General features: G+C 39.3%; 1 protein-coding gene across 1 annotated transcript in view; it reads right to left on the bottom strand.

The window, feature by feature from the left end:
• Snd1 (staphylococcal nuclease and tudor domain containing 1) overlaps positions 1–22,183 on the bottom strand; it is a 412,495-nt gene that overhangs the window by 249,207 nt on the left and 141,105 nt on the right. Inside the window, exon 11 of the mRNA XM_026411666.2 lies at positions 11,306–11,395. Coding sequence (XP_026267451.1) covers positions 11,306–11,395 — 90 coding nt within the window. The remainder of the gene's footprint in view (positions 1–11,305; positions 11,396–22,183) is intronic.

The following is a 22,183-nucleotide window of genomic DNA, read 5'->3' as shown; positions in this document are numbered from 1 at the left end:
AAGAAATAAAAGATAGGCTTTGATCATAATTCAGTACCATGAGCAGAGATGAAAAAAAGAAGGAAGTCAATCTCTTAGCTTTTGGGGTGGGTGGGGAGTAGAAGGCATGGTGGGTAAAAGATATAGAAAGCTACTCTATAGAAGTAATGGGAGATTTATATTATGGTACATTCAACAAACAGTCCTATAGCAAAGAATCAACCATGGCTCCCAGGACTCAGGGACTGGGTGTGACACTGACTATAGATGAAGCTGAGTGCTTAGATTCCCTCCCTATAGTAAGGATTTGAGCCATTAAAATTCTATGCCCATTTCACAAATGAGAAACAGAGGCATCATGAACACACAGGCCATATGTATAAGATGTTTTCCTCCCTGCTGTTGAGACTCATCTAGAAAGCTGAAGAAGCTCCCCAGCTCTCTAGCTACACATGGTACTATCTTGTTCAAAAGTTCAGCTCACCTCTAATGAAAGCCCAGGTCCTGTTACGCTCTCCCTTCCTATCTCATATTCCTTATTTCCCTTTTCCTTTTCTGTTGTGTTTTTAATAAAAGGGGTTAGAGGTTTAGAAGGAGTGGAAACCTGGCTTGGTGGGGAAAGACAGGTGTTTATCTGGCTACTCCTTTCTCCGGACTCTACTGAGCATCAGAGTTTAATGTGACAGACTCCAGGGGCTAGGCTCAGCAGCAACCTGCCAGGCAAAAAGGCACACCACATATTGGAGAAGAGGCAAACTGGAGCATGTCACTGACTTGTTTACTTCTAATTCATGTGATTTACATTGGGGGAACAGGAACATCACGACCCCAAGTCAGAAAGATTGGACCAGCAGGGGCCAATCAGGGTCCATCAAGCTCTGTCACTTAGAGCTTTAAAATAATAATGGAGAATCCAAGCCAAAAATATTAACTTATTGCCTACTAGTTAAGCATATCCTTCTGCTGTTTTTAGGAAGAACAAATTACAAATGCTGTTCTTTCTCAATTATGAGGAAAAGACACAGAAATAGCCCCAAATCACCACTAAGAAGTGACTGCTTAGATTGCCTCTTGAAGACTTCAAATGTCAGCTGAACAATGGGACACTGACGACATTAGGCATGCTGCCACCAATCAGATGGAGTGATGAGTTAATGATTTTAGCCCATAAATAGAAAAACACAAGAAAAACGTTTATTCTACCTCCTTTTAAGGTGCTGGATTGTACTGCAGACAGTATGATGCCTAAGGTCTCCTTGAATTAGGACTCAAAGTTCACCAGTAAGGAAATGCAAGGAAACCATTTCCCCCAGTATTCATGATGAGGTTCCTATAGTCTTTCTCCATATCCAAATCCCAAGGTCTTTTGGAAGACTTTCAATGGCCAGGACACAACCACCTTTTCTGTCAAGAATTATGGGACCCTGGGACTGGGGTTGTGGCTCACCAGTGGAGCACTCACCTGGCACTTGTGAGGCCCTGGGTTTGATCCTCAATACCACATATAAATAAATAAATAAATAAATAAATAAATAAATAATCCAATCACAGCTAAAAAAATAAACATTAAAAAAAAAGAAGAATAATTATGGGACCCTAACGGAATTCTCAGCATCAGTCACAGTGCTGGACCTGCAAGGAAATGAATAGACAAGCCAGACAGCTTGCCCTGCAACAGTGGGGACAGAGATCAGAAGTAGGAACCACTGTTGGGGAAACAAACACGGAAGTATTACATTACAGAAGGATGGACAGCATCCCAATTTACATGGGGAGCCAGGAATACAAGAGAGGGAAAGATTTTACACAGAACACCAAGTGTGAAGGCAAGAAACTGGGAAAGGGCTGGACATGCCCGAGGAATGGTAAGAAGGTCTTTGCGACATATATAGAGAATAGATTAGGAATTAAGAGTATAAATGGATGCAGGATCTTCATTTGAAATTATAGTATTTTACAGACAGCTCCTTTGCTTTGCTTTTATGTTCACTGAGGGAGTTAGATTCTTTTCTGCAGGCAATCGGGGTATCATCAGAGTTGGTGGCAAACCAATATTATGCACACAGAAAGTAACTGTGACAGCAGTAGGCAAGATGACATAAACTAGGGAAATAAGTAAAGGCAGAGTTGCAGTAATTAAAACGAGAGATTAGAAGGAAAGAGACTAAAAGATGCTCACTGGACGAACAATGAAAGGGAAGACAACTGAAGCAGAACCATGTGAATCTGGTCACAGAGAAGACTGGGGTAGGGACCAGGAGACTGCTGATTCTGAAGTTTGGGACAATGAACGGGTGATTAGCAACAAAGCCAAAGCAGCTTGTGGGTAGGGAAAATATATCATATGGAAATTATGAACTGTACTTAACAATTCCATGCAGTTCAGTCTTTTTTAACGGTATACAACAGATGCCAGCTGTTTACTGAAATCTGTAGTTGGGTATCCAGCAGTCAGCAGCTGGAAACAGAGATCTGTAGGCAGAACAAGAAGGTAGGAGTGGAAATATTCATAAGGAAGAATCAGCAGCATGGGTGGCAACCGAGGCCACTAAGGTATATAAGGTCACCCAGCAGTTGAGACCTCTCCTACATATGGCATATAACCATGATCTGTACAATATACCTTAATATTTATCAAATACTGCCAAGAGATACTTTTATATCACCAGTTATTCAAATCTATTCTTATTCAACTTCTCACATGTTGATGTCATCTTGCCCCAGTTAAGACTATAAACAACTTCAGAGATAATACTTTATTTATTTTATTTTTATAAGGTACCCAGCAAATACAGTGGCCTCTTCTAAAAATATTAGTTCCATGAAAAGATGTGTTTGTAAGGCTCTATCCTCAATGCCTAGAACAAGGTTTGGTACAGGGTAGTCACTCAGAGTATTTGCTCAAAAACTATTTGCTGAATGAATAACAAAACTGAATTGATTTCAGTAGGCTACTTCTTAATATGTTATGTAATTATACATGATCAAAGCTCCAAGGACTAAGTCCTAAAACCTTGGATTCCTAGGGCTACTGAAGAGAATTCCCACATAGCTCCATATAACTCATGCTTTTCTGCTAATTATTCGTAATGTACTCTTTATCAACCCTACTGCCAGGAATGATTCTCCCAGGGTGTACCATATTTCAAATGCTATTAATTATCAACATAGAAGAAATAAAGGCTCTGTAACCAGGATGGCCACAAGACAGGGCAGCCTTCTCAAGTGGACATTAGTACTTATTCTTCAAAGAAGAGAGACAAGACAACAGCAATCTGAGGGTGAGCCTGCTGACAAAACCGGAAACCATCTCAACACTAAAACAACAGGTGGTCTGAAGCAGCAGAGGCCTTTACTACTCAGGAAGAGCAATGACAAAAAGTAAACACAAATAAAGGGAGCAAGACAAGACAGGCAGCGATCAATGGTGAAAGAAAGCTGACATCAGGGTGCTAAATACAAAATTAAAAACTCAGAAAGTAAATGTCTGGACAAGAGACAGGTGGTCAGATAAAAGATACTACATTGCTTTCCTACTGCATTAGCTTCCTAGGGTTGCCTGAAGCACCACACATGAGTTGGTTTAAAACAAGAATCTTACTCTCTTAACCTTCTGGAAGCTTCAATCTGAAAATTGAGAGCAGGGGCCAGAGATATGATAGGCAGTTAGGCCTTGCTAAACAGTAGATTTCTGAGTTTCTTACCCCAGCAAGCCCAATATCACATACAAAGTGTCTGATAAACCAAGCAGCTCAGGATAAGTGACTTCATTGGAGCCTGAGGCATGTAACTAGAACCCCGAGCAGTGCCTGAGGCGAAGTAGCCAGACCTTCAGCAGGTGTGATAAATGTAATGCCTCACCCTAATTGGATTTAGGAACTTCTCTCCCTAGAGTCATTAGCCAATAGATTTAAAGGTCATTTCTAGCAACACCATATAAACCCCTAGAAAGCAGTAATTCATTTGCAACCCCTCTCAGAGATCTGCTTATTTTTTCACCCTTAAGTAAAATACTTAAATTGCTCTCACCCTCCTTTTCATCATTTGGAGGGGTGACACAAAGAACTTCCAGATTACTGCAAATCCCAGAAAAACCCCATACAAAGAATCATTATCTCAGAAGGTCTTAGGGAAGTATATTTTCTTGTTTCTTCCTACTTTCTGGTCCCTTTAGGCAACTCTTGGCATTCCCTGGTTAATAGCTGAATCACCACAATCTCCACCTCCACTGCCACATGGCCGCCTTCTTACCAGGATACCAGTCCAATCCAGTATGACTTCATTTGAACTTAATCACATCTGCAAAGACTATTTCTAATGGTGTTGCATTCTAAGATTACAGACAGATGGGAATTGTGGGGTAAACCATTCAACCCACTACACATACCATCATGAAAACATCAAGAAAGGACTCTTCAAGCAGCAACATACATTGGAAAAAACTGCTGCACATTAGGAATAGCTAAATATTTGCCACAGAAAATCACTATACAATTGAAAGTAGATAAGGCAGTTCTATCAATAAACAGTGCTTGTTTCAGATAAGCGCAAATAGTATCACTCAGATTTTATACGCATTAATGTACAACTACATATATGGAGGTGTAGCTCTAAAAATATCACTTCCATCACCTGGGAACAGAGATGACAGAACTTCAATCTTAAAACCAGTGGACATGCTTGCTATCTTTGTACACATGCACAAATTATTTACACTCTTGTGAAAGACACATTCAAGCAACCTGGATGATTGGTCTAACCCTGCAGAATAGAATATAAAGAGAGGATACACCAAGGGCTGGAGTTGTGGCTCAGTGGTAGAGAGCGTGCCTTGTATGTGTGAGGCACTGGGTCTGATTCTTAGCACTGTATATAAATAAATAAACAAAATGCAGGTCCATCAACATCTTGAGAGAGAGACAGACAGACGGACAGACACCACCAAAAGAAACTCTGGAACATTGCTGCTTTCAAAATAAAACTATTTCTGAACAATGTGGTATTTAGCAAATACACAGGAAAAAAAAAATTTCTCATTAGAAAACACCTATGTATCCATACATGGACCCTTATAAGCAGATGAAACTGTTACAGAAAAAATATTGAGAAAAGACAGACCTGGGTTTCCTTCCCAATCACACACATCTGGACCAAATCTCACTTTACACACTTCCCAACATTAAGACATTCTGCACACTATCATCGAGACCAAGCTCAAAAGAATCTATTTTCTGTAAACCAGGAGGTATAGGAAGTTGGAAGATTTGCAATTCAGCACATTTTATAGGGTTTTTGGCACATAAGGGTTATTTTTAAAGTGGGGAAAAAAAGCCTGTCCTCTCCCTACCCCCAAACACAGCTGAGCTGATTCAGCACAAATCTCCCCCTAAAATAAAATCTTGATTTGCAGAGAATAAGCATGAAAAGTTCCAGTTCCAAGGACGACATTTCAGAAAGCTAGCAGGAAAGATCAGGAGTGGGTGGCTGAAGACAAGCTGACCACAAATCATGTTACAAATATAAGAATTTTCACCAGAAAACTACAAGCAACTGGGGAGTCCAAGGAAGAAAGTCTTAAATAATAAGCAAAGTAATATAAGAGTATTACCTAGAGATTCGAGAACCTCGAGGATTATGGTAGATAATAAATCATTTCCCACAGGTGAGTATACTGAAGAAATTTCCAGGAACACAGCTGAAAATTCTAGTTTCTTCATTTAACTTAGAGATGCTTTCTGAATAGGATATTACAAAATACATCACACAAAAAACACACTTCACCAAAGAGCTGTGTGCTCCGTTCAACACCCTGTTGGCCCCCAAAGTCAGAAGTACTTTTCACAATCGGAGGAGGAGGAGGAGGGAGGAGGGAGGAGGGAGGAGGAGGGAGGAGGAAGGAGGAGGAGGGAGGAGGGAGGAGGGAGGAGGGAGGAGGAGGAGGAGGAGGAGGAGGAGGAGGAGGAGGAGGAGGAGGAGGAGGAGGAGGAAGAGAAAAAAAAACAGAAGAAGAAAGAAAGAAAAAAAAAGAACTCATTATCAGAAAGAGCATTTAGGTGGCAGCAGGAAGAAAGCTACCTTGCTGAGTTTCCAGAAACAGGCAATTCCAGTCATTTGTTAATTATCTGTCACCAGACAAGGCAGTTAAGGGCTCAAGGGATAAGACTAGGATCATTCTTAAAATCCAATGGCTAAAGGGCATCTAAAATGAACCTTGGTGGCCAATGCATTATGACATGGACCCATCATATCCAAGTGGGAAAACTCCAGTAGGAAAAGGCAGGAACAGAAATCCCAAGTCATCCAAAGCATCTCTTAATTTGGTGAATACCTCCAGTCATTTGTTCAAAAATTTACAGCCACATTGATGGTAACAGCTGGCACTGGAAGGCAAGGAGAAGCAACCTTCTATAAACCTGTCAATTTAAATCACAATGCATTCACAACCTTAGGGCCTGTTTTGATCATTAATGTAAAGGACTTTTCCATAGTGCAAATGAATCAAATTAATATGGAGTGAAAATGTGGAGATGACAAAAGAAATGTTTATAAAATCCAAACAAAAATGCATCAGAGGTAATTAAGAACAAGAATTCCCAGTCAGCTAGCTCTGTACTTAGCACCCTGCGACAGATAGCACTTTAGTGGGTTTTTGAGAGGAAAAGGCCAATCCTGGTAGGCAGCCTGGAGAAGGCAAGGTCTTCTCCTCAGGAAGACACTCTGCCCTTGAGGAGCTGCATTTGCTGAGTGAACGACAGCCCCTCCTAGGGATGGGGACTCCTGGCACCTTCAGAGATAGATATTATTCCTCACATTCTCCCTGGTTCTGGGTCAAGAGGAGTGGTGGGTGTAGGGGTCAACCCCTGTCCTTCCTTTCTTCCAGATAATTCCTGAAGTTGCCATTATGCCAAGAAATTAAGAAAGGGAAATCAAGGGTCACCGCTGGCTTTGCCATGTTGAGTTTCATCTTCCAGTGTCTGCTTAATGTGGGAAACATGTAATCTGACACTGATTCTATGAAGAACAATTTGATGAAACACATCCTCAGAGGGACATCTCAAAGACTAATGAGATCATGTCTAGAAGGCTGAAAGGCTCAGAAGGCTGATAAGTGGTGCCACCAGCACCCCCTAAAAGCTGTAGACTAGGATGAGGCAGCAGAAGAACTTCTTATAGCGTGTAAAGTATATGTTATATATAGGGACTGACATTTTCCCCAAATGTGCAAAGACCCTATCATCATTTGAGTCAGCATACAGCAGGGAAGTGGACATTTCTAGGCCTTTAATTTAAAACAGCAATTAAAAGCAGAGCTAGATGATCAAAATACTTAATTTCTATAGGCTTCAGATTCTTTTCCAGTAAAAATGGGAGCAATATATGCATTTTGCAGAACACAGGTAAAAATTAAAAGTGAAACCAACATTCCTGAGTCCAGTGCTTACTACGAACAGATATATGGCTAACCTAAGGTCTATCAGATGAGTCCTACTTCAAAAAATTCATTGAGCACTTAATATATGCACCACAAACTATACTGGCACTGAGATAGGGAGAAAACATATGCTGGGGGCATATGCTGGACAGGCCAGCCTGCAGTGAGCATCAATCTCCTGCTGGCTTCGCCTCAGTACACTCTGGCTTTTTGCAATTCCATTTCTTCCACCATTTTTGACCCTCCAATTGTTGAAACAAGTTCTAACTTTGAATACAATGGTTCCCATGGTAATAGAAATTCTGCAGTTAAGGGACAGGAATTATAGGAATGATTCATATGTCACTTGTAAATGCTGTATTACATGAAAAAATATACTGAGATTTTGCTTTAGGTATACTATGGGATAGCAGGGTGGGGATCCCCAATGAAGATCTCAGTGACTATCCTGTCCTATCAAAAGCAAAATAACTGTGACATGCAAACTATTGCTTTCTATGGGCTGATTTCTAAATATTAAGAAATATGCACACACAGAAAGAAATTGCTTTTACTGTTAGAAGAGGGCAGAAGCCCTGGAAGGAGGACACAGATCTCACCATCTTATTCACAAACCAAGGACATTATTCTGGAAAACTAAGACATGTTGAAGTTCTCACAAATTCCACTGCATGATAAAGCAGTGAAGAAATCAGCAAGGAAGTTGTTTACCATGAATATGCTTTAGTCAAGATTTTAGAGAAAAGGATGGCAGATAGTAAACAGGATGGGATGGGTAGGTTGAGGATGCACACATTATCTACAACTTCCCAGTTTGAAAAACACACAGACCCTTTATTTTACTTTATTTTTTGGTACGAAGTACTTTACCACTAAGCTACATCCCCGGCCCTTTTTGAGATAGCATCCTGCTAAGTTGCTCAGGGTCTCCTTAAGTTGCTGAAGTTGACACTGAACTTACCATCCTCCTGCCTCAGCCTCCAGTCACTGGGATTACAGGCATGTGCCACCAAATCTGGCTAAAAAAAACATATATCTTTTAGCCCAAACTGATTTATTTTGGGGAAGCTGAATCCCTGATACCACAGCTAAACAGAAACACCCAAATCCATGAAATGGGTTGAAAAGGCAGTCAAGTCAACAGAAACAGCAGTGAAAACCATGGAAAAGTACTGCAATTATGATGCCAACTGCACACTGATTTATCTTTCTTTACCTCTGAGCTAGGAATAAATCTAAACATGTAGAGTATGCTACATTCCATACACAAATTGTATTATTAAGCTACACCAAACCACACGCCTTCTTGTCATCTGAGCGAACATGAAAGACTACTATCATCCTGCACAACTTCAAGACAAGGGAAGGCAAATTGTATTCCTGGTTCATAAATGATAAAAATCAAGGCTCCAAGAGAAACATGTTTACTCTAATTATGAGATATGTCCAGAATTTAATCTGAGGAGTACATCAATGTGAAGTTCCGCAGCTGGGATGGAGGTCTTCAAAGACAAAAAATACCTCAGCAGTTTACCTTCTCTCTTGTTTATCCACATTCTACACAACTCTCAAAATCACCACAGAATGAACTCTCTGAGAAGGTCTAGTCAAAGAAAATAATTTTATCTCCATGTCTTCCTTAAGCTGTGACAGGCTGCCCTAATCAGCTTTCATGCACATGGACACACATGCTCCCTCACGGTGGCTCTTAATCACCATGTGCCATACTGAACAGCTGCAGAGGTCTGAAGGGAATTAGCAGAAATGTACAATGATGTGCTAGCCACCCCTTGACCCCCTCCCGCCCCAGCCCCGCTGCCAACCAGGCAGCAACTGCCCTGCCTGCTCCCAGATGCCAGAGCACATGGGTGTTCACTGTCGAACTGACAGGCCCAGAAGACAGGCAAGTAGTTTCAGGTGGTGAGTCAGGAAAAGGAGTTTGCATCAGGAATGTTCCAGCCCAGCAGAGCTGAGCTGCATCCAACTCCCTTAGCAAGGATACAGTATTCATCATTTATACAATGTCACCGTGGGGGACAAAACTTGGGCTCAGCACAAATAGAATCCAATCAACCACAGGAACCAGTAAACAAGGCTTCTTCCACTAAGAAGGGACCTAATTGCTTGAGAACTGACATCATATCTGACACTTAAGGTCAGTCCTTTAATTCCGTGATGGAGGACTTTACCGTGGCCTAGTACATAGTCCTTGAGAGCAGAGCCCCGAACTAACCTTCCAGGACCAGTCAGCAGTGGCTGAAATAAGCAGTGACCTATATTCCCAGAGAAGAAACAGAATTAGGGTAGGGCAATAGTCAAAGAAACCAGGTGGACGCCACAGTACCTACAAACGACAGGCACACCTGAATCAAATGTGCTGCCACTCCTTTCTATGTGACTCTGTATCCTTAGAAATCCTCACTGGTGAGGGAATTCCACGCAATTGTATATGAGCCAGTAAATGAGTGATACGACATCAACTGGGTGAAATAGAGATGTTAGACTTTACATCAGATAACAGGAGATCTAGAAATTGAAAGAGACTTCAAGCCATCATTCGCACTATATTTCATGAATGAACACAGCATTCTGTCAAGCTTTATACAATGACAAATAAGCCTATTCTCTGAAGGAACCGGAGAAGATTTAATACTCATTTTAGGGAACCTACTTTGGTTTTTCTGTCTGAAAATTAGCAATTTCATCTTATATCCAACTTCAAAATAAATTATCATCCTACTAACAACAGTATAAAATAAATTATCATCCTACTAACAATATATAAATTAAATATATAAATATATAAATTATCATCCTACTAACAACAGTATAAAATAAAACTGCTTATATTTCTATTTATGGTATACTATTTTGGCATTAATTCAAAAGCAAGAGATTTATCAAACCCATCACAACATCAATAATTTAAATAAAGAATGTTAATATGGTCTTAATGTTTTAAGTCAGACAAAAACCTGACTGGCTTTAACATTCTGAAGATATAATAAAAATTTACCCAAAATGTGGTGTTTTTCTAGAATCCCACCTAAAGCAAAGTAAGGAAAACACAAGTCTCCCTACACAGACTTCGTCACTTACCAAAGGAACTATCCCATTTATTTTCTTTGTTCATCCAGGATATAAAGAATTTAGGACTTTGGAGGGGTGACAGGAAAAATAAGGGGGATGTTCAAAAGCTAACTATATTCATAATATGAAGAACACTATCCTCTAAATGAGTACACAAGAAAATGTACTGTAAGATCTCCAAATTGTTGCCATAGACTAAAAAGGTCAATGTGCTACAGAAAAATCTGCAAAGGAACTATCAGCAAGCTACACCCTCCTTACTCACTGAATTGTCATGCAGCACCTGCATAAGAAGCTGTGGGAAATTTTATAAGCCAGATAGCGGTAGCATTCACTAAGAGGTACCATTTCCCTAAGCATGCTCCTAATTCTAGGAGTCCCTAACTTCCCCTCCTCTTCAGCCAACCTACCCCTTGGAAGTGAGGGAAACACAAAACAGAAGCAACTTCCCCTCGCTGGAAAAATCTCACAGCCCAAACTTTAAATGGAGGTGGCTGGAGAAAACAAGAGAGCCAAGGGAATGGAGTGCAGGGCAATATGCAATTATTGAAACTGGAATTGAGCCTGGAACCTGCCATGAGAGTACTGGCAATCAAACTGTGGTCAGGGCCCCAATTTTAAACCTCTCTCAAGGAATACCACTTCCTGACACAGACACACCTCCCTTTATATCAAAGGAATTCTGCTTGACTTGGTGGAGGAGTATCATCTGTTGGTGAAAGGAATGAAAAGGACTCAAAATAAGCATGTCTGAAGAACTGGATGAAGTACAATCACTTGCAAATATGTTTCTGTCATTCTTACCTTCTTCCCAATAAGCTTTTTTCGAAGAAATTCCCGGGCTTCAAACATGTAGGGAATGTCATACAGGGGACGCAGTTTCTTATTCTTATCCTAAAAGCAAAATAATATACCACATCAGAAAGAGAAACCAAATGAACACAGGAAATAGTACAATATATTGGAATGTATGTGAATTCAGCTATTTCTCAGAGTCCCAAATATTAAATAAGTGCTACATATCTGATGTTTAATAAATATTTGGCTAAAATGCTTTATAGAGAGTCAGATTATCCTTTTCACATGATAGACTCAAAAATAAGCAATGGAATGTTTGCAATTACCCAAGCTGGAAGTAAGTGTTCAACACCAGGAAATAGCAACATAAACTTCAATATATAAGTATTAGGCCCCTTCATTAATGAACTATAAATTTAATTCAATCGCCTTTATTGAGCACCTACCAATTACTGGCTCCATACAAATCATCCCATAAATACATGTCTATATCCTGAACTCAAAAATCTTGGAACATAGTAATAAAAGAAATCCAACAGATATGAGATAGAAAAACAAAGCAGTTTTGGTTAAGTGTTAAATTACTGGGATACAGACTGAACTGAATGCTATAAAAGTTCAGGGATGTGGAAATTAAGAAGCAATCAGGACATGTTTCATTGACAGGATGGGATTTAATGTGAATGTGCAGGACAGAAAAAAATTAGAGTATGAAAAGGTAGAACAAGGAAAAAGGAATGATATTTTTTCTCTCTCTTCATTATTTCATGGTTCCCAAAAGATGTGACTGCTCTAAGCAATGTCATTTTGAAATGATGAGAGAGGGTCTAGACAAAGGTGACAGAAGTAAGAATGGATAGAAAGTTAAAGAGATATGAGAACCATCTTAAGAAATGAATTAACAGGAACTGACAAGAGAGTAGATAGAGGGGATAAAAGAGTGGAAATACAATATTGAGCCATGATGACAGGCAAAAGAAATCCAGAGAGGCTGTGGAGGCACAAAGGATCTAATTGAGAAATAAGAGTCTTAGCTGGACAGATTGGTACATTACCTCAACGTCTCTCTCACACTGGCCTGCCATTTCCAAGATAACAGAAACCATGTCCATTTGTGTTTTACTTTAACACCCCAGCGCTAAGTACGCTAAGCATAGTCTTTTCTCATAGCATGAAATTAATGACTAAAGATGGATTCAGTAGCTTCTGAAGAAACATTCAGGATGGTATGCAGAAAGAAAGCATGCCAGGAGAACAGGTCTGCATGTGCAGGTTTGGGGATCTCCAGGATACAGGTAATATTTGAAAAAACTACAGGAAGAAAAGAGAAAGCAAGGACTAACTTCTTTGCTAGATGAACAACACTGGCTCCCCCACTTCTCTGGTTGGCTGAGCTGGCTGTGCCTTTGCCATCTATTAAGCACCTGACAAAACATGAGGCTTCTGTAGGATCCATCTGGACTCAAAGCAGAAATTCATAAGTTATTTTATTTTCTTAAATAGCCAACAACTCTCAGATAAAGAAGCTTCATCCCTTTAAGATCCCATTTTAAAATTCATTCTAATGTCAATAGTGAGGAAAAGAAAATCAAAATTGATGCTTCTTCCCAGATACTAACTAAGCCTTGATGTCTTGAATACATCTTCTTCCCAGATACTAACTAAGCCTTGATGTCTTGAATACATCATAAAACATTTCGACTCATTGATATAACCAAGAAAACCTCTTATGAGAATTCTTCCTGTTACAAGGAAATTTGAGCTTCACATTCATCATCTGATTGTCAACTATTTCCTCTGTGAGAATTTTTTAAAAGGCATTTATTGTTCTTCCACTGCTCTCCTAGGGAGTAAAAAAACCTCCTTGTCCCAGATAATGTATGAAAATCTACATACTCTGCACAGAAAGAACTAGGGTAGCCAAGGTCTGATCGAGGTCCTAGGATGTCAGGACCATAGCCTAAAAAGTAGGGTACAACGTTGAGCATGAAAATTTTAGAGAAATAAAAATACAGGAGGGGTACAGTGGAGGTAGAGGAGGAGGATGTGTGGGGTTCCCTGGTCTCAGGGAATGCTGAGTAACACAACGGACAGATTGGATATTTTACAAATGTCCTGGAAGCCAAGTGAAAATAACAAGCCACAAATTAGAGACTTATTTAGGATCCACAGGTAACATATTATCCTGAAAGAGAGTTAGTGACGACACTCAGTGATAGAGTTAGAATGCTCATTGACAAAAGATGTTGGGTGCCAGTAAGGAAAAGGATTTTTAATAAAGACAAAAATCAATGGTAATCAGAATCAGCCCTCAGGAACAAAGAAGTGCCAACGTATTCACGTTCACCAAGCAACAGAGGAAAATCTACTTACATAGAGTAGCTGTGTGATTACAAAAGCTTTAGTGAACAAAATTTTTAAAAAAGAATTCAACAAAATAACAGTATTTACTATAAACAGCCATCTAATTCACCACAGAGCTTGAATTTCCACACCTTACCCTATGTATTACGAAGCACCAGGGGTACAAGGGACTGTCAGTAGACTGGAATTCCAAGGTAAGAAATACAGTTCCAACTAGCATTCAAAAGATCATGGAGTGATATACACCTACATGTGTGAAAATGGTTGTCTAAATAAGAATCCTGTTTTGGCTATGGGGTATAGCTCACTTGGTAGAGAGAGGATTTGCCTAGTATAAGCAGGACACTGGTTCAATACCCAGCAACACAAAACACACACACACACACACACACACACACACATCCCGAATCTATTTTGAAGAACTCTGCAGAACTGGGCCAAGTCAAAATACTCTCCAAAGAATGAAAGAAAATAAATAATATGCCAACAAACATCTCCTAATAAAAAAAGAGGGCAACTTCAGAGTTTGATAATATGTCTCTCATGAAACTAGGAAAGAACAAATACCACAAGCAGAAAACAAGATATCAGAAGTGAAAACAGAATGATCTTGTTACTCTAACCCTTCAGAGCTAGGAGCTATTGACATCTGCAAACATCTTACAAGAGAGATATTAGAAGTCCCTAAGACACCACAAAATAAAAGCAATTCCTCCAAATTACCAGGTACATAAAAGCCTTTGAAAGCACTAAGAGGCAATTGAGGTATGGAATATATTCTGAGAAAACAGGACTTTAGCTGAATCTGGCCTGCTAAAAGGGACTGTCTAGTTTCAATTCTGATTTACATGGAAATTTTTTTTTCCAAAATAAAAATAGAAGAGAATGCTTACTTTATCTGGTGGGCGGATAATATACAAACCAATATGTGCTGTAATCACTGTTCCTCCTGAGAAATGATATTGCATGTAGGCCCTGCAATGACTCACATTGGAGACGGAAGAGATATCTTCTGTCATCTGCCTCTCTTCCCAGGAGCAAGGCCCAACACCCACTTCTCAGCATCTGAAAACACATCTGGCATTTTTGCAGGAAGGTATTTTTGGCAGTTTGCCAAAATGGGGACATCTGGTCAGTGTTCATTTGGAGGGCAGGAAAAGGACTTCAAATCCACTCCTTGCTCTCAACCCATTTTAGGCCTAATTTTACCTAGTCTAAATTTAAAAACTATAGCCATAAAACTTTGGCTTTGAGTATAACTAAAAAGGACCTCTCCTCTCATTTTTTTTTTTAACTTAATGGCTTTGAGATAGTTCAGGATTTCCTAAATAAGTGTGAACAGAAGTGTATTATGGTAGGGTATAGGGATGCAGGTAAGGGTGGCAACATTTTTAAAGTTCCTTATTTAAGACATCATTGGCTAGGCACGGTGGTACAGGCCCATGATTCCAGAAACTCGGGAGGCTGAGACAGGAGGATAGAAAGTTCCAAGGCCAGCCTCAACAATGAAGAGAAACCCTGTCTCAAAATAAAAGAAGAAAAGAATTGGGGGTGAAGCTGAGTGCAGTAGTATAAACCTGTAATCCAGCGGCTCATGGGGCTAATACAGGAGGATCACACATTCAAGACAACCTTAACAACTAAGTAAGACCCTAAATAACTTAGCAAGACCTTGTCTAAATAAAAAATAAATAAAGAGCCAGGGATATTGCTCAGTGATAAAGCACTCCTGCTACCAAAAAATATGGGGGTGGGAGGATATAGCTCAGTGGTAGGGTGCCCCTGGGTTCAATCCCCAGTACTCCTCCAAAAAGTATCATGATCATGATCAAAGTGAAAAGTTGAAGCACTGTTATTGATTACAAAGATTGTGAAAGAAAAAGCATAATGAGAGGGAATGGCGGGGTGGTGCACCAGTGTATTATGCAAGCAGGCTTCAAAGTCCCCAAAGAGGTATCAGATGCCCAGCATCTGAAGAAAGGCAAAAAGAACAGCCAAGGTAAATCATGTGTATGCCTGGTGGATTCGGGAAACAACAAAGATACCAGGTGACTAGAGCAGAGTGCAGGAAGGGAGAGAATGGCAGAAATCTGACATCTGAAATAATCATTCTGATCTTTGTGAGACCCTGTAACAAGTGAAGTGTGAAGCCTGGAAGACAAATTAGGGAATTATGCTGTAATCTAGGTAAGGAATGAGAGTTTACAAAAGGGTGGCAGCACTGAAGGAAGTTAAAGGCAGTCAGAAGTGGAAATAGGAAGTAGACTCTAGATGGAATGGGAGATGTAAACAAAAGGGAGGAACCAAGGAAGACTCCAAGTTATTATTTATTGTTAAAAAACAATGGAAGAATGGGCAAAAAAGTATATATCGGCACTTCACTAAAGAACTCTGACAAGATGCTGTGTGCATAAAAAGTAAAATTTCAATAATAATCTGAGAAATGTAAATTGAGATCCTACATTACAAACATCATTGGAAAAAAGATGTGAGAAAGTGGGAATGCCCTTTAACTACCAATGGTATAGAATGTTGTAAATACTTTGGCACTTTTACATGGTACTTTATGGTTAAAGTTGGTTAAAGTTGAGGCTATGTATACTTTAATTAGGAAATGCTACTTACAAGTAAGAATACACTCTAAAAAACCTGTCACGTGTGCAAGATAAGGCTATACTGACACTGTGTATCATATAACCACAAAATAGAATACAAAGCAGTTACACTGAATTAAAGCAAGCTAACAAAGGTACAAATTTTAAAACAATAATGAACAGGAAAAAGAACATAAATCCCATATAAATGCAGACTAAAAACAGACACAAACAATATTATGCTATTCACAGAGCTTTGTTAGCGGCAAAAGTATAAAAATGCTTAGAAATAAAAAAACCAAGCTAATGGTTACCAATGTGAGATGGGAAAGGGGTTGAAAAATGGGCTGAGGATGAGCACCCTGGGATGTTCAACTGTACCTATAATATTTAATATTAAAAGGGGGAAGAGGAAGAAACTGAAAAAGGAACCTAAATGATTGTTTTGTTATGTTATTCTTTAAACCTGGAACTTTTCTAAGTCAAAAAACGTTCAGGGAGAGGAAATTTTCAAATCTGGTTTGTCACCTTTTCCATTTCCCACAATGTCTTACACTTTTCTCTTTTCAGTAGAATAACTGGGCATCCTTTCTCATAAGAAATGCATTAAATTCCATTTTTCTTAAAAAAAAAAAGATACTTTCTCACAGATGTAACCCTTCCATGAAACAGGAAATAATTTAACTATAAATATGCTGTCAAATAAACAAGGTCAAAAAGAAGTCTGACTTTCACTTTTAAAGGAGACAAACTATAATGTCTTAATTAATGTAGCCAAGTGGAATTATACTGCATGCTGATCATAAAACTGTTGAATTAAAGTAAGAAAGAACAACAGACATGAATAGACTTAAATGGATAAAATTTCAAACAGTAAATAATGGACCAGTCCCAGTAGCTTTTCCTCATATGCCATTTTAATAAACAAAGGCTGCAATTTCCATTTGAATTACAGACTTAAAATAGGAAGAGTATCATATGCCCTAGGCATATTTACAATCAAGGACCTTTCAATTCCCTTGGCAGCCAGGAGACAGAATCCACAGGGATATTCACTGTTTTGTGGTCATTAACACACACAGTAGCACATTTCTATAAAAGGCAGGTCTGCTAACAGGAAACTATAAGGCGGCAGCAGGGGAAGGTTTTAACTTGTAACCACCTTGGCCAAATGGAAGATATCCTGCATATCCCTAAGATGTCTAACTATACCTGAAGGACTGTGTTCAGGATCAGTACACACCCAAACAACTCCTCAAAAACTTGCTTCCCCAAAAAAGTCAGCTTCATTTCCCAACTAGCACTATTTCTCACTCCCCGCTCAAAATACCTCTTAAAAGTAAACAGTCTATTACAGAGATGCAATCCAGGTAAGTACTGCATGTATAATTCAATACATTTCATACATATTCTAGGAAGCAAAGAAGACACTGTAAATAATGGAAACTAAAATCAAAGTTAAAAAATAAAATCTCTTTTAAAAATGTATAGGTGTGGAATCAAAAGTGCTGATTATATAAGATAAATAGTTCCTTTAAATGTATCACTGCTTTTGTATGACCCTCAAATTTCTTGATTTTTTGTAAGAACCCTACTTCATCTTGCTGATCCCTTAAGGATCTATGAGCACTATACAGTGTGAAAAGCACAAGAATTTAAGATATGATAATAATAGCTATTAATGACTACCCTATTGCATAGGCATAATGCAGACAGCAATCTTACCTCATAGGGATCATGACACCCATAAGGAAAGTGTAAGATACCAAGTTTAAGTGACTTTCCTGAGGACCTCACATAATTATGTAAGGGAAAGCTGGGATTTTGAGCCCTGCTTTCCAGATGCTCATCACTGGTGGGCCAGATACTGGGCTCTCTTGGCTTGTTTAGGTCAAAAGGCAATCAATAGGGCTGGGGTTAGCTCAGTTGGGAGAGTGCTTACCTTGCATGTACACAAGACCCTGGGTTCTAATCCCTGGCTTCACCACCACCACCAAAAAAAAAAAAGGCAATCAATCGCACCTGTGTCAGCAGTGGTCTGGTTTTGGTATGCCTAAGAATCACACCAAAAGGGAATTTACCAACACACAGACTGCCAGGCCTACACCAAATACTGTAATACAGTAGTTCCAAAATGATTCCCACAGATCTGCATTTAGAAATAAGTAGCAAGTATGTAGGCTATACTTTGAGAAATGTTGCTATATAGAGGTGCATGTATGCATGCACGTACAGAAGGATGAATGCATGGGGCGGGAGGGAATATGTACACACACCTAGCCCCACTTAAATCAATGTCAACAAAAAGGAGGTCAGAAAGCCACAATGAGGAGCTTCATTAATGTCAAAATGATTTTTTGTAAGATTTTATTGTATTTCAATAAAAATAATAAACAAACTTCAGTAAGTTAATAACAATTGGGGAATTCAATACTCCTTGATCTTCTGTACAGGTTAGATAACTGGAAACACGCTAGTAATGGTGACAAAACAAAACTTCTAAAACCTCCTTTGTTCCAACTATTGAAGACTGGATAAGGAAACTGAGAATCCTACTGAGCACGCCATGCTGACCATGCCAGGTAATAGCAGCAATATCCACATCCTCATTCCTTCCCTGACCAAGTCTACACAGACATCCAGCAGTCTAGACCTATACTAGCCATGGTGACAGCAAAAAAGAACACGAAGTGGCAATTCCAAGAATCAGTCCTGGCTACAAATGTCTTCTGGCAACCTGCCAGTGGAACAGTTTCACAGCATCAAAAGAGGGAAAGAAGTAAAGCAAATTTAGGCAGCCTCATGTCCTTGAAGGGACTGACCCGTTATCTCCAGTGCACAGCAAATGATTATATTCCACAGGAACTTCCACATCCCAAAATTAAAGTACCATTTTCAAGGCTATCATGGAAGGAAAAAAAAAAAATCTCCCTCTGGAGACTGCTCTTCTACTCAATTACATAAGCCAACTAAGAGCCTTTTCAGAAGTGCTTGCTATTTATTGCTCAGATGCAATAAGGATGGGAAGGAAAGAGACAGCAAGAGAAGAGACGGGTGGGGAGAAAATAAGAGGAGCCAAGCATCAGCACCTCTCTCCCAAGACCCTGTCAAGACTTTAGGAATAGTTAAAAGGCTCCAAGGCTCCAAATCCATTATCTAAGTAGCACACCATATGTGGTCCCTTCACTTGGCTACAAATATTTTTGCAGTAAGAGAAGAGTGGATTGAAAGAACAACACCAACCCTCACAGACCTAAATGCCAAAGAAAACCATGACTCAAAAAGTATGAAGCCGTGTGGCCAACAGAAAAGTGGCTCCCAGACCCACAGAAGGAAATAGAAAAGGAGAAAGGCTCTGGGGACCTGCCCCATCTGCCCTTCCTGCACAAGTGTGAGTTCTAACATGCACCTGAGTAAAAACTTTCTGTCATCCACAAAGTGAAAATGAAAATCTGCTCCGAGGAGGAACTAAGGTGGTGCCACCTTTTCTAGAGGAACAGTGAGGCCTCCACTGGCAAGTCTCAGATAATGAAACAAAGGGCATGGAATTCTCGAAGAGAACAAAGCTCAAGTTCAGTACTCTGGAAGTCAAAGATGAAAAGAGCTATTCTGGACTTGAAATCAAACATCCCTCAAATATTTTCTGGCACCAAATGATCAAGAGCAAGTGGACAGTCAGGTGTTGATCTATATAACAGAGGCCCAGGCTGTAGATAGAGAGTCTAGTACAAGCTACTAGCCTCCTACCTGGTAACTTGTCTATTTCCTCGTAAGACCAACTTAAATAAATATCATCTGGCTTTATACATAACTTTGCAGTGAAAACCAAGAGAAATTCCTTCAAATTCCTGCAAAAACCTGAAAAGGGTTTCAGAAAGGTAACTCAAGGAACATTTCAGCAAATATCAACTCCACTGGAAAACCAAATCTACACTTTTAGTGTTACCAGGAAGCAAAGCTACTTAGCTGAGTTAAGTTTTACAACATCTAACATGGATGTTAACAAGAGCTAAAATGTCGAGACAGAGGAAGAGATAAGCCAAAGTTACAGCACTAATCACTCCCTGCCTTGTATTACCGTAATTTAATTACTTCATACAGGTCTTATCTTCTCTACCAGACCTCATGAGGAAAGATCTATGTGAGAGAAAAAAAGATCTTCACAGTACCTAGAAAGTGCCCAACATAGTGCAACATTACTAGAAAAGGCTAACACAATGAGAGAAGAAAATAGGTAATACAGAAAAGTCTACCTAGATTTATTTTTGACAACTCGAACTGTAGCTATTGAGATTATGGGAGTCGATGGAATTGGTTAATAAATCTCACAATGAATTATAAAGAAGAGAGCAATACCTTTGCAGCTTCATAACAAAGTTAGCAAGTTCACTAAGCACAGGCGTCTTTTATGGCACGAGTTAACAGCAAACTATTCTACAACTTTCCAGCTGCTGTTATTAACATGATTCTATATTACACAAGAATACATCCATTAATGAAGATGAGAAAGTATTTAGACTTGCAACTTGATTCTACAACTGTAAAACATAAACTCTATAAGCACTGATGCAACAGTAAGGCTCTTGGTAGTTTTGTGTAGTTAAAGAAAATCTGAATTCACAAAATCCAAATAATTAGTATGCTCTCTTTTGACTTGGCTAATTCTTAAAAGCAATCTTCTGTTCTCTCTACAAGTTTGACACAATGAATTCTATTAGTTATGATCTTTCAAATAATATATCTTCAATGTATAATTAGCCAACTGTTATCAGAAATTCTTATGGAAAACATATAATATCATTCTGAGTTCAAAGTACAGCTCAGCTCATATACTAAAAATATCTCAATTCTGACAGTTCAACTCTAAAATAAATACATTACCCTGCAATGTAAAAGGGGGTAATTTCCTAATGTCAATTTCCTAATGAGATCAAAACATGCAGCTTCTCCCCTCAGACCTCACCCTCAATTCCAGATTAAACTAAGCCTAAGCAAGGGCATTTTCTGGAATGGTATTTTTGGGATTGAGATAAAAGAAGGAAAGGAGAGGGTAGTGAAGGATCCTGCAAGCCCTTTCTTAATTATAGAAAGACTAATTTGCAGCAACACCAATAGGTATGACATCTTCCTAAATGAAATACACTCCTCATCTGCTGTTCAGACGAGTGTAGAGAATAGGGAGGAAATAAGAGTCCATCAGTGTCTTCCTGGAAGGGACTCTTTCTACCTAGCTGATGGTTCTGAAAATCAACTGGAAACACAAAATCAATATTAAAAGTGGAAGGGCAAAAGGAATGGGGAGAAGGAACCCTTGAAAGACAAAAGGCAACCTGGAGGTCTTAGAGAGGGTGTGATGCAGGGCAGTGGCACGGCCCAGCCATGTCGAAACTGGCTCTGCCTTTTTTGGCACCATTTGCCTTTTCACTGGAAGCTCATAATTAACCAGTTGGCCCTAAATCATGTTTTCTAGTAATGGAGAAATCTTCTCCCACATTTCTTACCCTTCATACCCAGGCTAAAAATGGAGAGCCTGTGCCCTCAGAAGAGACAACCCTGTTACTTAGAGTACAGGCTACAAGCCAGATGAAACCCATCCAGCACAGTGATGTGCCACAAGCCCTCCCACAGTTCTAGAAGAGGAGAAAGAAACAGGAGGAAAAGAAAACACATCCCTTACAATAGCAAACCAATTTTCTCTGTAAGAAACAGCAGAGTTGGGTGAACCCATTTAGAGGATCATATCATATTGTTAGAGAAATGCTTCTTTGTGAATGTCTTCCTTTCTTCACCATATTAAAAAATAATTATTATTATTAAAGTTTCTTCCTGGAACATCACACAAGGGAAAATGATGCTGGATATGACACCATTATTTAGCTGATGCCAGTGGAACCTTCAATTGAGCCAGAGTTCCAGTCAAAGTTGT

Source organism: Urocitellus parryii, chromosome 3 (assembly GCF_045843805.1).
Source record: "Urocitellus parryii isolate mUroPar1 chromosome 3, mUroPar1.hap1, whole genome shotgun sequence".
NCBI lineage: Eukaryota > Metazoa > Chordata > Mammalia > Rodentia > Sciuridae > Urocitellus > Urocitellus parryii.
This window is presented reverse-complemented; position numbering and strand designations above follow the sequence as displayed.